The following is a 17,290-nucleotide window of genomic DNA, read 5'->3' as shown; positions in this document are numbered from 1 at the left end:
TAATGTGAAAACACTAGGAATTGGAAAGACTAGACTGACTCTCTAGTCCAAAATGAAGGAAGGAATGAATGACCAAGTATCTTCCATCTCAGCAATAAAACTAATGGTTTTAGAATTTAAGATGAGGAAATACTCCAGCATTTAGGTGTTTCTTCATTTTCTTCCAGGGGAGCGAGTTTTCACTGCAGCTGTGTGTGCACAATATTCCGCCCTATCTGTAAGAAGAAATGGGGCTTCAGACAATAAGTGGGCAAATGGTATGCTGGCTAGCCATGGTCTAGTTCAATGATTCTTACTGCTTTGTGACACTGACCCCATTAAGAAACAGGTGGGGGTACTGGCCCCTCTCTCCAGTAATATACATATGTTCATTCACTCACAAAAGTTTGTACATAATTATAAAGAGTTAATGAACACTAAGTCAAGAGACCATTATCCATTTAAAGAGGTCATGGAAACTTGGATGAATTTGGAAGGAGCTTCCTACTAAAGAACTAAGTGAACCCACTCCACTGTGGTTGATTTCATTCCTCTAGGACCACGGATATTTTCACACACGCACCACATATGGTCTGCTACAAGATAAATTGTCCACATCTCTGTGAATACCGTCGGTGTATGAGGTGCATAATGTTTTATGACCATGCTGGCATAGAAGTGCAGCTCTTGTGGGCTTCCAGAGCTCATGGCCATGGGTATACCTGCTTGAGCATTTTTAGGTGATGAGGATCTCACCGTAGATGGGACCACCGCATGGTCACAAATCAAGCTCACAGCCATGCTCTCTGGAGCACTCAATAAACAGCACCCCATGATCTAGGAAATCATAATTTACACTTCAGAAGAAAACAGGAGGGACAGGTTGCTGCAGATGAAGACAGAGTCCTAGCCAGGTTTTGTCAAGCATGTGAAAGAGTAAAGAGAAATTGGTATCTTAAAAGTGTGTATTTGGGCAGGCAGGGTGCAGGAAAAGGAAGGAAGGACTTCAGCCCGTGTTGCCTGCCAGGCTCACTTGTAGGGCCCGAGACATGTAATCTTCAGGTCATGGGTTCACCCCCATATTGGGCATGTTGTTAATAAAAGGGTCAGACTGATGTAGTGGAAAAAGGAAGTCACAGAAGCAGGAGTCAGGGGATGCAACTAATCTTGGCTTGGCCACCACACAGTGCATTCTAAAACCAAATCCAGGGCTCTAGAATTGGAACCACTCACATGGCAAAAGCCAAACACCCATTAAGATGCCCTTGAGTGAGAGCCATCTCCCATGTGGGCAACACAATAAAAACCACCAGAGAAGGCCAGGCAGGCACTTTGCAAACACTTGTCTGAGCCACGTAGGGAACCTTCTGAGAGTTGAAGGTCTCTCCAGGGGGGCTTTACCTCTAACTTGAGGTTTCTGATGACTCCCAGAGGGCCTTCAGAATCCCCACTATGAAAACCCATTACTATCCCCCAACACCATCTCCCACAGTATAAGTGAAACTGAACTCCTAAGAAGGTCCAGGCATAGGATTCCATCACCACCCAACAGTTTTATATTGAGTGCAGCATACTGCTTACATCTGGAAGGGCCACCTCACCTTCCTGGGCTTCAGTTTCTACTTTTCTATCACTGTGCTGGGAGTAGGTCGGATTTGATGTCGTCTTGTTCACTTATAACTAAAATAGTTAGCGTGATAATAACAGTTTATGTTTATTGGCTGTTTCCTGTGTACCAAGCATACGACAAGGGGATGTAAGAATGAACAGAAACAGACATAGTTGCTGCTCCCACATAGCTTACAGTCTGGTAGAAGAGGCCAGCTTTAATTAGAAAATCCCTCACATAGCTAGAGGCTATGATGGAAAGAATCAGAGTGCCATAAAATAGTTTGGAGTGTCAGGAAAGACATGTCTTGAGAAGGTGGCATCTGAGTTGAGATCTGAAGGGTAAGTAGGAGTACTAGATACTGTAGGCACGCAGGAGTATCATATACATTGGTCTAGAGTATAAGAAACAAAAGTAAGAGAAATAATAGCTATCATCCATTGAATATTTACTAAGTACCTGGCATTGTGTTAAATATTATTTATATACAATTCTTGAGTTCAACAGCCTTGTCAGCTAAAAATTATTTCCCCATTTTATAGTCAGTAAACTAAGGCACAGAGTTTCAGAAATGTACCCAAGATAAGGACAGTAAGAGGCAGAGCCAGTTCTATGAAACCCCTAGCCTACACTGCCTCCAGTAGTGGCCCCTGGGCCCTACTAAAACATGATGTATCGGAATGGAATAGGTCTCCACTAGGCTCACTAGTAAAAGGACAAAGGCACTTGCAAAAATATTATTAGGGGCGCCTCGGTGGCTCAGTCGGTTAAGCAGCCAACTCTTGATTTTGGCTCAGGTCATGATCTCAGGGTGGTGAGATCAAGCCCCACGGCATCGGGTTCTGTGCTCAGCGGGGAGTCTGCTTTGGGATTCTTTCCCTCTCCCTCTGCCCCTCCCCACCTCATACAAGCCCCACCCCCAAAAGAAATAAATAAATCTTAAAAAAAATTTTTTTTTGTATTACCCATAGGAATGGTGGAAATGTCATCATAAGACACATGTGTCAATAACTAGACTATTAAAGAACATGCAACACATACAGTCCCAATGATAGCCCAGCCCTAAGCAGTCTGATTTTCTATCACACCACACACATGCACCTGCCAAACTACCCACCAAAGAGGAGGGAAACAGGAGCAGATATGTGACCCAGAGATGCTAATGTACAGACTAACAAGAGCCCTCGAGATGACGCTGCTGAAGAAGCCGCACCCAGGCGAACAAGCGCAGGTGCAACCATAATCTTATTCTCCGCAATATGACCTGGGAAATAGAAAAGCTCAAAGTCTTGAAGTATAGAGAGACCAGTTATGCCTGGAGTCCAGGCATTGTTAAAATTAGAAAAATCCAGTAGTGGAAGTGACTAAAAGGTACAAACTTCTAGTTATAAGTAAGTTCTGGGAATTTAAGGTACAGTGTGATGACTATAGTTAATACTGTGTTGTATATTTGAAAGTTGCAAAGATAGTAGATCATAAAACTTATCATCAGAAAATAAATTTTATAACTGTGCAAGGTGGTGGGTGTTAACTAACTTACTGTGGTAAGCATTTTGCCATATATGCATATACCAAACTTATACAATGTTATATGTCAATTATATCTCAATAACACTGGAAAAGAGAAAAATCTAGTAATGCAACTTAGCACATTATAACAGAACAAAGAAAAAACCATCTGATTATCTCAGCATATGTAGAAAAGGCATTTGATGAAATTCAAACACCCCAACCTACACTTAATATGCACACTCTATACTACACACACACACAGACACACAGACACACACACACACACAGGAGTAAGGTCAGTGCATTGTATCAGTGTCAATATCTGTATTGTGATCAGATATATAATTTACCAAAATGTTACCAATGGGGGAAATTGGGCAATGTATACAAGTGGTCTCTCTGTACTGCATCTTAAAACTGCAATTATCTCAATAAAAAATCAACTTTAAAAGGAGAGCACAAAAGGTGGAGATGGAGGAAAAAAGGGAGGGATGAAGGAAAAGAAGATCAATTCTGTGGAAACAAACTTGCATTAATCCATCAAAATTTGATAAATTGAAAACATAAAATAGTTATTTTATTTTAAAAATCATAGACACTCCAACTTCCCAGTGTTTCAGTACAGGCTTACCAAAGCTTAAAGTTTCAAATTTTTGCATTTTGGGAAGATCACAACCTTTCCAAGGCTGCTGCCAACATCTAAACACGATGAATGCAGTACTAACATATATGACAGAGTGTCAGGGATATACCACAATTTACAGTGCCTACAATAAAAACCTGTGTCCAGAGCCTTTCCCTAACCTCCATTATATAAACTTCAATGCTTGTTATGCTGTTTTCGTTTCAGTTATTCTAATAAAAGACGTAATTTTGCCAAAACAGAACAAAACCTCACCAGCAAAGAATAGAAAGGAACTTCCATAATCTAATGAGGACTCTCCCCAAAATCCCAACTAAACATTATGCTTAAATGGTGATTTGAACAGATATGAAATCTGTTATGTGTTCTTCACATTAAAGTTAAGAACAAGGCAAGGATGCCCACTATCACTGCTTATAGTCAATACTGTACTGGGATCCTAGCCAGTGCCATTAAAAGTTTTAATTTAATTAAGTATACTTAATTTAATTTAATATGCTTAATTTAATGAAGTATACTTTTAATTAAGCATACATAGGAGAAGAATTGAAAAGAAACAAAATTGCCACTATTTACAAGACATGTGATTGTTTAAAAAATGAGTGGTGGATTTTAGAACTAATAAGAGAGTCCACCAGAGTTGCTGGATTTGAAATCAATAGCAGAGGCCGAAGAGCCCATGATGACCATCATGGACTGAAGCTCTAAGTAAGCAGATAAGGCAACCCATTAGTACAAAGAAGAGAAGCAGAAAGACCTAGAAAAGAGCTGAGCCCTAGAATGAAGACCACTAAGGCTTGCTAGCTGTGTTAAGCGTCTCCTGCTGTATTAGATCAAGGTCTAGTACCCGTGAGTCCCAGCTAGAGCAGCTCCCCGGTCTTTGGCTCCCACATCTCCCTCTTCCACAATGCTCACCACAACCACCTGTCTAAACTAACCCAATGATCATCTGCAACAGGCACTCAAAAGAGCCCAACTAAACACACGTAAACTATGACGGGGCGCCTGGGTGGCTCAGCCGGTTAAGCGTCTGATGCTGGATTTCGGCTCAGGTCATGATCTCAGGATTGCAAGATCCAGCCCCGCTCCAGGCTCTACGTTCAGCGGGGAGTTTGCTTCAGATTCTCTCTCTCCCTCTTCCTCTGCCCCTCCCCTCTCTAAAAATAAATCAATAAATCTTTAAAAAAATACACATGGGGCACCTGGGTGGTGCAGTCATTAAGCGTCTGCCTTCGGCTCAGGGCGTGATCCCAGCATTCTGGGATCGAGCCCCACATCAGGCTCCTCTGCTAGGAGCCTGCTTCTTCCTCTCCCACTCCCCCTGCTTGTGTCCCCTCTCTCGCTGGCTGTCTCTGTCAAATAAATAAATAAAATCTTTAAAAATAAAATAAATAAAAAAATACACAAAATATGAAAAGTAGACACATGTTCAGAATTGAAATAAATTATTACGAGCTCTAATTTCTACTTAAAATTATAATTTTCATTTATTTATAAAGTCAGTTTTAATGATCCCATCATCAGAGAGAAGCAGTATTGTAATCTACAACCACAGCTAATCTCTAAAGCACTGGCACTTGGTTTGGAATACATTATGGGTCTTTATAGTAGGTACATGCTTCTTTCACCTAAGAAGTATCATTATGTGGGACAGCCTCTATTGTAGTACTTGAATTTCAACAGCCGTAGGTGAAAGGCCAAACAAAAATGCTCAGTGCCTTTATGTTCTTTCTATTCCTGGGGCAAAGGATTTGGATGATGACAACACTATCATAGGTTTCCTCAAACCTGGGCTCTATGGCAGAAGCTGCACTTCCTTCATAATTCAGAACCCGCTGTCCAGTATGGTAGCCACGAGTCACACATGGCTACTGAGCATTCGAACAGAAGTAAGATATGTTGTAAGGGTAAAATACACACTGGATTTCAAAGACTTTGCACAATAAAAAGGACATATAATCTCATCCGTAGTTTTTACATTGATTAAATGTTGAAAGAACAGTTTCTATGTGCGTTAAATAAAATATAGTATTCAATTAATTTCACCTGGTTATTTTAACTGTTTAAAAATGTGGCTACTAGAAATTTTAAATTACATACGTGGCTCACATTTACAACTCACATATCTATATCTACTGGACAGTATCAATTTAGAAAGTTAAAAGGTATTTTAAATGATATGTGTATTATATATAACATTTAAGACATGAATAAATATGTTTATAAGACCTTTTATATGTCTTTTGATAGCAAATTCTTATAAAGCCAGATGTAATATAACAATAGTATAAAAGAGGCATCCTTCATGGAGCTCCAACGTTTTGATGGGGATAACACTAAATGCTTCGGATGGGTTCTCTGTAATCCTTCCAACAGGGAGTAGTTTGGACCAGAGAGACTGTGTAATTTGCCCTAGATCACACAGCTAAGAAGTGTTAGATTCAGGCTCTGAGGCCAATGTCTGTCCTCTGTAGGACTTCAAATAAAGAAACTGAGAGAGGCCCTGTTTGGAAGTGCCCAAGCGAAGCTGGTCTTACAAAGACAGTCACTATCCACTTTGGGCAAGAACTATCTGAAGCCATGTATCTCCTGTTAAGAAGCTGCTCCTTTTCTGCTTTGGACACTGTGGAGCGAACAGTTTGGAAAACCAGCACACGCACCCAATCAGTACGAGAGTCCACGGCTCAGCCTGTCTGAGAAAGAATCTCCAGGAGGGACGCAGAGTTCTGAGGAGCCAGAGGCAGCAGAACAAGGGGGCCAAGTGGGGTGTGGCCAGCTATCTTCGGTGCCACCTCTTAGATGAGTTCCTCTGCTCATCCTTAGTGTGGCCAAAGCTCCTGACCCTAGTCCACTCTCGGGAAACGCATCAGTATAACAACAGCACTGACGGAGCCCAAAGCCCTAGAATGCCCGAGGGAAATGACGCTGCCCCAGGAGGCAGAAGCAGACTCACCAAAAAGATTGCCAAAACAAAGAGGCTTCTAAGACCCAAAATATCTCCTGCCATCAGTCTTTGGAAAAACTCGGCATGCAAAACTTTGGCTCCACCATCCATCTTCCTCCCTGCCCCCCCCAACACACTCCCAAAGAGGCGCCCAAAGCTGACCACCATCTGCTCAGCATCACCGTGAGTACCCACAACAAGCAACTTTCCTTCCTGCAGCCATTGGAGACGTGGGGTGGGGGTGCTGGGGGGTGGGAGTGGGCCAGGAAAAAAACACACAGAAGCTCAGTGATATTCAGACATGAACCTAGGAATTTCTGAATGGTTCAGAATGGGACACTGTCACCTCTGATTTAATCAGAAGACTGTTTTCGAGATGCTGACGGCCTAGGCCCATAATCAAGCACTTACATAATCCTCCTCATTGAGTCCTTGTTTCTCAACAGAACTTTTCACCTCCATGGAAAACTTCTCAAATTCAGGCTTCACTGTTCTCAGTAGAGTGATTGTTTGGAGGGATGAGTATGCTTGCTTAGCTTCAAAGTCATGTTTGTCTCCTCTCTTCCACGAGCCATCTCCTACAGAGAAATAAAAATATTTATAATTCCAGGGCAGTCACCATAAAAGGACCATTCTCCTGCTTCGACTGCAGCGTGTCACTATGTGTTACTTTTGGCAGCTGGGGCAGGCGGTATTGTCATAGTTTTGCCCTTGGATATAACCTGACGATGCCAAGATCCTCAAAGGAGAAGAAGGCCTTTTGGACACGTGTTCCTCTGAAATGTGAGAGAGAAAGAAAAGCACTCTAGAGTTAATTGCCTTATAATAACGTATAACTGTCATTTTCAGCCCCCGAGAATGGCAGCACTGCTGGAGGAAGAAGAAAGTTTTTATTCCTTTCCATTCACATTTTTTTTTAATACCTACAGTCAACTGTGGAGGTCAACGGAGTCATGACTATGGTACAATACACCTGACGTTGTGTGGATGTGGGAGGAGAGAACGCCGCGTATCACAGCGGATACGCGCAAGTACGATAAAGTGGGCGCTATTGGTAGAAAAACTTTGGAGATTAAGATTATTGATTTTTTTGAACTATTTCTGGAATCTCCTCAGAATGAATCTAACTTAGGTGACCATGAGGATTTATCTCTCTCTAGTGCTGGCAACATCATATAAAAATTATTTATTGGACAATATTCATCAGGGCATCAACAGTAATAAAAATCGCTAACACTTATTGAGCACATATATAATAATAAAACCTCTATTTATTGGGGTGCCTGGGTGGCTCCGGCAGTTAAGCATCTGCCTTCGGCTCAGATCGTGATCCCAGGGTCCTGGGATCAAGCCCCACACTGGGCTCCCTACTCAGCCAGCAGTATGCTTCTCCCTCTCCCTCTGCCCCTCCCCACTGCTCGTGTTCACTGTCACACACACTCTCTCTCTCTCTCAAATGAGTAAATAAAATCTTTGAAAAAAAGAAAGGCTCGATTTATTAAACACTTTATATGTATAAACTCATTTAATCTTCACAAGACTCTGTGGATCGGTTACGTTATCCTCTTTTACAGATGGGGAAACTGAGGCATTGAGAAACTGGGTACCCCCTGCTTCACAGTGCTCCCTCTCACAAAACCAAAGGCAAATTACATGGAGAAGAATTAGTACTCTTCTCCTTACGGTTTCATTTTTGAGGAAACATGTGGCCTGCAGGATCCCAAAAGGAAATGTAGACTGTTGTTTCTATGAATTATCCTTATGACCCCTACAGATCTCTGAAGTCACAACAAAGAATCAACCTGCTGCCTGCTGGAGTCCAGCACAGAGTCATTTGTTCGCACTGAGCCCCCAGTCCACGGCGGACTCCAGAAGAACAGCGGGTGAGTAGCGAGGATGCTGGCGGAGCTCTCACTCTCCTCTTACAGACACAGTCCCAGAAAGAGCTGGTGGCTCAGGAGCTCCTAGCCCCGCTGCAATCAGACAGATAGTAGCTAACCACATAGCACACGCTGGGCTCCGTGGCAGCCACGACAGTAGGCATTACGAACATCTCGAACAGCCTCCACCACCTTCAAGAGAGGGATTCAGACGTCCGTGTGCAAATAGCTGAAGTTATGACAGGGTATCGGCTAGCCCACTGTGGCAGGAGGCAGGGGAGTAGAAAGAAAGAACGCAGAGGGTACGGGAAGAGGCAAGGAGCTCCCACACTCCCAAGGGAGAAGGTTTCAAGTGAGGAGGAGGCATTGGCCGGCCCTAACTGTGTGAGTAGGAATTTAGTAGAAGGCAAGCAGGATGGAAAAGCGTGCTTGGCAGAGCCTGTGACACAAGGCAAAGGTGCAAATGTGTATGACATCCAGTAGGCAGCTGGGAGCCTCAGTGTAGAGCATGAGAAAAGGCACAGACAAAGAATTTGTTTGTGGAGTTATCTGTATAATGATAATCCTAATAATAGCAGCCATTTATTAATTGCTTCTATGTGCCAGGGAGCTGTTAAAAGATAAATAAGACAGAGCTGAGGACAGAATTCATTAAGGCCTAGGCCCGTTCTCAAGGAGCACAGATTAAATTTCAGGCCACCAAACAAAACTTGACGAAGTCCTCCTCCACATGAAACCTCCCCACACCAAGAAGGCGACAGCACGCAGGGCAGGCAGCCGAGCCCGAGAGCGGCCTTCCCTGCCCCCAGCCAGGGGAAACCCAGCTGCGCGCTCCAGACACAGACAATGTTAAGGAGCCAAATCCATTTGCCAGGAAGACCCCCAATTCTAAGAGTGTCTAGAACATCTTCATCCCAAGGAGGAACCCATTCCTTATAAGCATGAGATCAGTATGTCTTGATTCATTTATAATTGATTTGAGATATCAAGATAACAGGAGTCATGTTCTGTAGGCAGAAGGTCAGAGTTTCTCAGCTCTGGGAAAGAGTACTCTCCAGGCGCATAAGAAAGAAAATACTTAACCATGAAGGGTTTTATGTGCAGAATTAGAAAACACATACAGAACTGGAAACAGCAACTATCTCACTTACTGAAATAGGAAAACACTTTTTTCTGAAAGAAGTGAAATCCAATACAATAAATCTGTCTACTGCAATCCAAAGGGTAATAACTTGGGAGTTTTGTCTTCTAGAAAAAAGAAATGGAAAACAATCATGCTTAATAAATCTAATCCAAACTAAATGCTTATCTAGTCACCACCATAATCGATCCTGTAACTTCCTGCTTTTGCAGGCGTTCCTTATTGAAATGCGTCAGTAACATTGCCCACACCCAGGCTGTTGAACACTGGAAAAGCAGAGTTGGCTTGGCATGATGCCCCATCAGTAGGGACAAATTTAATTCAGTAGACAACTGGGTGCCTCTGGAGATTTACGAGTGTAACAGAAGAATGACATGATCAGAATCATGCCTTGGGAAATAGCAATGGATTCGAATGGGGAGACACGGAAGGTTCACGGCCATAGCCGTCCAGGCAAGAGGTTACGAGAGGCTACAGAGGGGAAGCCACACACCAAAAAGCTAAGCATGCTTCTCTGGGTAGTTAGAACCATGGGCAAGTTTTCTTTTCTCTTTTTTTTTTTCTTTTCCTTTTTTTATGTTTTTCTGAATCTAGTGAATTTTCAATAATAGTTTACTGCTTTTGGAATCGTCAGAAGAGGGAGAGCCCTTGAGAATGCAAGCAGAGGACAGTGCAAGAGGAATCTCGAGACTCTCCAAGAGTGAGGGAGTGAGGGACAACAGAAAGGGAGGCACATCACTGCTGACGCCAGAGAGCAAAGGAAAGAGGGTGTTATTAGAGGAAAGAGCAGAGCCAGATGGAGGAGGAGGGAAATGACGTGGAAATGGTAATGATTTCTTTCAGTCAGGGTCACGGTCAATACAAGGTGACTAACTACAGAATGCCCGAGTGACAACACCAGGCTGGAGCTGGAAATAGTGGTCTGAAGCCAGAAAGAGGAATGAGTGCTAGAGAGAGTGTTAGATGTCCTTTCCAGATGGCCTCAAGTTAGACCAGGGCCTGACGGCACTGGATAAGAGAAAGGGAGACGGGCTGAGCACAGACACTTTGGGAATGATGTTTCTAGTGGGCAGAAGGAGTACAAGGAGACAGAGAGGAGCTGACAGAGAAGCAAAGAATGACAGTGCTACCAACGCTAAGAAAAACAGGTTTCCAGAAGGAAACTGGTGGAAACAATATGGAATGCTCTAGAGCTACACTGCCTAATAGAGCAGCCACCAGCCACATGTGTGACTGTTTAAATTTAAATTAATTAAAATTAAATAAAATTTAAAATTCGGTTCCTCAGTCCGACGTGGCACATTTCGGGGGCTCGGTAGCCACGAGTGGCTAGTAGCTGCCATGCTGGGCAACACAGAACAGAACACAGTCAGCATCACAGAAAGTTCCATTGGACGGCACTGCTTCAGAGGCCCCGAGGCTTGGTCTGACCTAAGACTAACGGCTTTGGTGATGAGGAGGTCATCAGTGACCTTGATGATACTACTTTCAGAGTGGCGAGCACTGATGTCATCTTTTTAGTCAGTGGTCCTGAGCAAGGGATTAAGAAGAGGAAAAAGAAGTCTGCTAGTGAAAAGTCCAGCAGACGAGGTGACTCTTTGCGGTTGTTTCAGGAATGAGGAAAGTGAATTTGCTTTGTTTTAAACATCATGGAGACCCAAGCTTGTGTTCAGAGTAAGGCCACAGAATATTTGTGAAAGAAGAAATAACCTGCCCACCACCAAGCCTGTGGCCAGGGAGCTGGCGCTGGCAAGGGGTACCCACACTGGGATAACTAGCCAAGACATCAGAGAATATGTCCAAGAAATGAATGCCTGGAGCTCCCCAGGGCTGGCTCTGTAGCACTATGGCTCTTGACCTCGCCACACTCCACCCTCTCCAAACATCCAGGTGTTACATGCTTGCCATGGGCTAGGCTGGCCTACTGGCTCCCATCAGTAGTCAGAGCACCACTTATTGGGCGATGCCATTGTGAATGGCATTGCCTATAGCATTGCATTCTTTAATCCTCATAAAAACTCCATGAGGAAGATACAAGTATAACTGCCACCTTACAGATGGGGAAACTGAGGCTCGAGGAGATTGATGTGCCCAAGTCACTTAGCTAATAAACAGAAGGAGAATTCAAATGCAAGCCAGACTGCAAACGCTGATGCCATGTCTGCTCTATGTTCACTTCATCAGAGTCTGGGGTGTTGCAAGCTTTAAAACTGAACATGCAATCGGATGACAGAAGTGTTAAGAACAAAAGTAACACAGAAAGAAAGGTCGGAAGAGGAAGTGTCTACATGTGGTTTAACAACTGTTACAGTTGAAAGATCGTATGAGAATTCTTTTTCTTTTCACATTGTCCCAAACTGACTTGAATGCGCATATATTACTTTTATAGTAAAATATAATAAATCTAATTGCTCCTCAATTTCTCTATTTTTCCACTTCTGGCAAGTCAAATAATTTATGTGCATCACCTAGCTCTACTGTACTTCCATCTTCACCTGAATTAGTGCCCGCTGAGTTATCAGGAACTCAAGAACGCTCTCTGATAATTGTAACAGTCCTGGACAGGATCACCCAAATAACCTGCCACCTAACTCACATCCAAAAACCATAATGCTGATGAAAAAGAATGCCAACAGGTGCTAGTAAAAACTCTACATGGCAATACATATCATCTTCTTTCTAGATTTGTTTAAAGACTTATTTATTTATTTGAGAGAGAGAGCATGCGGATGAGCAGGGAGAAGGGGCAGAGGGAGAGGGAGAGAATCTCGAGCAGACTCCATGGTGAGCTCAGAGCCCTACATGAGGCTTGACCCCAGAACCCTGAAATCATGACCTGAGCTGAAATCAAGCATCAGATGCGTAACCGACTGAGCCACCCAGACGCCACTTCTCTCTAGACTTTTTTAAACCTATCCTTTCAGTCTTATTTTCCACCACTTGAATTCCCCCATAATATATTCTGGATTCCTATAACTATAATTTGGGCAGATCTGAGAATTTGTTTGAGTACTTGCCAAGACCAAACAATCCAGTAGTCAGTAAATATGGGCATATTAAATGTTTTTTTTTTAAATCCAATAGCAAGTAAGTATTAATTAAAATAGATCCTTTTTCTAGAACTGGTATAGAGTTTGGTGTGAGGAAGCACAGGGAGAAAATGATGTTGAAGAACTTTTCATGAACACATATCTGATGTTTAGGGCACAATAGGGCGCCTGGGTGGCTCAGTCAGTTACGCTTCCAACTCTTGGTTTTGGCTCAAGTCATGGTCTCATGAGCCATGGAATCAAGCCCCATGTGGGGCTCCATGATCAGCGGGGAGTCTGCTTGAAGATTCTCTCCCTCTGTCCCCCCCAACTCGTGCACACTCACATATGTGCATGCTTGCTCACTCTCTCTCTCTCAAATAAATGAATAAATCTTTAAAAAAAAATCTCAGAGAAGACCCTTTACTAATGATAGACACCAGAACCTTGGTCTAGGTCTCTCTGCCTGCTGTAAGATTCTGTTTACTGCTTCTACTCTGAGGAAGAAAGGGGCTTCAGAGTCTGTGGCAAGCATAGACATTTGCCTCCCTACATTCATTCTTCCTTCTTCCTTAGTAAGAGGTTCCTAAATTGATTTGGGGTAACAGTGAGTCTAACTGAAAGCATACATTTCCTGGCATCCCTCTCAACTAGAGGTAGCAAATGATATATAAGTAGAAGTTAATCAGAGGGGCTTCCAGAGAGACCTTCAAACAGAATTGTGTCAACTGAGACGGTCTCTGTTTGCCTTTCATCCTTCTCCCTTCATCTTGCCTAGAATGAAGGCACCACCCCCGGAGTCCTAACCACCACCTTGTGATCCTGAGGACGGATGCAGTTCACTAACATTAACGAAGCTGAGAAACAGAAGAAGCCGGACACCTGATGACATTATGGAACCACCATCTCTACTCTGGACTGCCCACCCCTGGACTTCTTACAGGGGAGAGGATAAAGCTCTACCTTTGTTTAAATCACCATAGGTGGGAGTCTTGGTTATTTGCATGCAGGTGTAATTCCTAATGCACCTACACCCATTCTTAGGCCGTATTAGATACAAGCTGGTTACTTTGTTAAGAGAATGTATGGCCTAAACTTATCTATAAAACTACACCAAGAGGGCTGCTTGGGTGGCTCAGTCGGTTAAGCATCTGCCTTTGGTTCAGGTCAAGATCTCCAGGTCCAGGGATCAAGCCCCATGTCAGGCTCCCTGCTCAGCAGGTAGTCTGTTTCTCCCTCTCCTTCTGCCCCTCCTCCCCTCTCATGCTCTCTTTCTCTCTCTCAAATAAATAAATAAAATCTTTTTTTAAAAAGCTACACCAAGAAAAATGTATAAACCTACCATTTTTAAGAACTATATATAATCATCAAAGTAAACTAAGACTAATAATATAGCTAATTTATTAAACACTCATTATGTTCCAAGAAGTTTGCTATGTATCTCACATATGTTACCTCATTTATTACTCAGCTTGATGCCATGAGGTAAGTATTATTATTATCACTAAAAGAAACTAAGACCCGCGAGGGAGGACAGGGTTGCCTCAATTTGCCAAGAGCACAGCCTTTCAGGCAGACTGATACCAGAGCCCAGAGCCTGAGCAGCCATGCTGTAAAAGGTAAAAAAGAAAGGAAGCCTAATCAGAAACACCAAGGATACTTTGCCAGCTGTATAGAGCACATTATATAACTCTATGCAATCTAATTTTCAAGAAGCAGAAAAACTGAACTCATGGAAAAAATACATTTTAAAAAGTTGTCCCCAAATCACCAATACTAAGTCATATGGCTATGACTTCTTACACAGTGATATCATGCAAGGAGAAGGACACGGTATCACTTTTGTGGTATTCTTGCCAAGTAAGTATAAACTCAATCTTACCATATGAAAACAATAGATAAACCCAACTGGGAGACATTCTACGAAATAACAGATTCATCAAAACTGTCAGGTCATGAATGACTAAGAAAGATTGAGGACGTGACACAGATTGGCAAAGATTAAGAAGATTCAACAACTAAATGGATTGGATCCTGGAACAGAAAAAGATCATTAGGAGGAAATGTAGTAAATTTCAAATAAGGCTTGTAGTTTAGTTAGTAGTATTGTACCAATGTTAATACTCTTATTTTGATAATTTTGCTATGGTTATTCAAATTGTTAACATTATCTGGTTGCTATGGTTATTCAAATTGTTAACATTATAGGAATCTGGATAAAAGGTATACATGAACTTTCTATATTATTTTTGCAAGTTTTCTGTAAGTCTAAAATTACTTCAAAATGAAATTTTTTTAAGTTTTTCAAAAATTACCTCTAAAAAGAAGTTAGGTCCAGATACAGAGTTGAATTGTTTCCATCTTTCAAGGAATATTCTTATGGTATATAAACTGTTCTGGAGCACAAAAACAATGGAGAGTGTCCCAATTAATGTTATAAAGCTAATGTAAACTTGGTATTAAAATCTGGTGATACCACCTCAAGGCAAGAAAACTCCTGTCCAATCTCACTCACGAATATAGACTCAAAAATCCTAAATAAGATACTACAAAGTTACAATCAGCAATACACCTAAAAAAGTCATCATGACAAAGTATACTTAATTCCATGAATACTACAATGGCTCAATCTTAGGAAATTTATTTAAAAAATAGGTCAAATGTACTTGATAACATTCCCCACTCATTTCCAATTTTTAAAACCACATTTAATAAGCTAGAAATAAAAGGAGACTTTAAAATCTACTTCAATTCAAGAAGTCAGAAATTAAAGTATCACCACTGTTATATAATATAATTCTGGAGGTTCTTGCCAATGCAATAAAAAAAGAAAAATAAGATGTCCAGCTGTCAAAATGGGGAAAAACTCTTTTTGCTATATGAAAATGATATAATAAACTATTGGAACAGAGGGTTTTATATGTGGAATTCTTGCAAAATAAACAGAATCTCATAGCTTTTCTATATAACAACTACAGTTATAAAATGTAATGGGAAAAGAACATGAGCATAATAACAATCAGAAAACATAATATCTAAGAATGAACTCAGCAAGAATGGTACAGAATATAAATGAAGAAATGGCAAAACACTGCATATGGATATAAAAAAAAAGTCAAATAAAATAATTTAAAAGTTAGATGATGTAAGGATGCAGGAAAACAATCTCATAGCTTGTTGCAAAACCATAAAGTGGTAAACCTCTTTAGAGGCAACCTGGCAAGATCTATCAGAACTTTAAACTTTGGACCCAGAAATTTACTTCAAGAAATTTATCTCACAGGTAGTATGTATGTATAAACATGGGTGTGTGCGTGTGCGCATAAAGGCTACTCAATATAGCATTGTTCTTAATAGTAAAAAGCTGACAACAACATAAATATTGCAAACGACAGACTGCTGAGGTACAGATGGCATGTCAGCATTATAAAACACTATGTAGCCACATTTGAAATAGTATAACCACTTTATGGAAAAATATTTTTGTAAATTTTTTTTATAAAATAAGCAAGATGTACATATTTCTAAATATTATCAATATAATTTTAGCTGGGTGGCAGAATTATAATAACTTATTTTCTTCCCTGTGATTTTGTTTCTCAAATTTTCTATAATACTCATGTATTGTAATTAGCAAAGAAAAGTAATATAAGCTTTATCTGTGAATGCAAGGAATTCCAGTACCTAATATTTGCACTGCACTGGCCCATTTATAATGTGCATTCACATGCATTTTCTCCGAATAAACACTGTTTTTCATCACCAACTTGCAAAACTCAGAATAAATGTTTTTCATTTTGACTCATATCTACCACTATCTCAGTGAACTCAATACTATATCCAATAATATAATTACGTTTTGATCTGGGGTCAAAAAGTAAAACCACCACTTAGCTCACGCAAAGAGAAGGGGAAAGACAACCGTGGCAGCAAAGAGGAAAAATGGGTGTTTATCCTGCAAGCCTCAAATCGCCAATCTTATCCACTACAGGAAGCAGGAGCTACTCTTGTTTCATCAACTTTTCTTTAGCCCTGTGAGAGTTGTGTTTTATTACCTGTTTACGCACAATCCTCGCTTATTTGAGTTCATTGACTAAGCCAGGGTATCAGAGCAGCAAAGTGAGGTGTACGCTTAAAGTTTTAGATCCTGTCAAACTGTCTCTCAGCAGCAAGAACGGGGAAGTAGAGTTCAGCATAAACAAGCCATTTGTGACAAGTATACTTATGATTCCCTATAACTGCTCAGTTTTGAGCAGCCAGTGTGCTGTATTTGAGAAAATTTTCCATTGTCCTACGCTGTCTCCTTCAGAGAGAGTCCTCATCACATATGGCGGAAACGTTTTGAACCTGTGATCTTCATGGCCTTCTTAAACACCCTCCATCACAGGAACACTGGGAACCCCCCCAGATCCGTTTTAAGGAACGATATGCTTTCAATCATATGTGTTGGTGGATCTCAAAATTCTATATAGGGGAGGCTGAACTGCAGGCAATAATCTGGAAGGAAGAGGGGCTGGGAGCAGTAGCTTTCAAAATGCTTTTACCTCAATTTA

The 17,290-nt window shown here is 41.5% G+C and overlaps 1 protein-coding gene and 1 long non-coding RNA gene across 3 annotated transcripts in view; one reads left to right on the top strand and one right to left on the bottom strand.

Moving 5' to 3' along the window:
• Positions 1-15,572, top strand: part of LOC123001459 (uncharacterized) — a 49,379-nt gene extending 33,807 nt beyond the window's left edge. Inside the window, exons 4-5 of the long non-coding RNA XR_007191152.2 lie at positions 8,462-8,570; positions 13,516-15,572. This is a non-coding gene — a long non-coding RNA (uncharacterized LOC123001459). The remainder of the gene's footprint in view (positions 1-8,461; positions 8,571-13,515) is intronic.
• The window catches only part of NPR3 (natriuretic peptide receptor 3), a 71,460-nt gene that overhangs the window by 42,493 nt on the left and 11,677 nt on the right, over positions 1-17,290 (bottom strand). For both annotated transcript variants that reach the window (XM_026506764.4, XM_026506765.4), the window contains exon 3: positions 7,099-7,265. In XM_026506764.4, the coding sequence (XP_026362549.1) occupies positions 7,099-7,265 (167 nt within the window). The remainder of the gene's footprint in view (positions 1-7,098; positions 7,266-17,290) is intronic.

The sequence above is a fragment of the Ursus arctos genome, unplaced genomic scaffold, assembly GCF_023065955.2.
Source record: "Ursus arctos isolate Adak ecotype North America unplaced genomic scaffold, UrsArc2.0 scaffold_15, whole genome shotgun sequence".
Classification (NCBI taxonomy): Eukaryota; Metazoa; Chordata; class Mammalia; order Carnivora; family Ursidae; genus Ursus; species Ursus arctos.
Note: the sequence above shows the minus strand (reverse complement) of the source record. Positions and strands in the feature narration are given on the sequence as shown.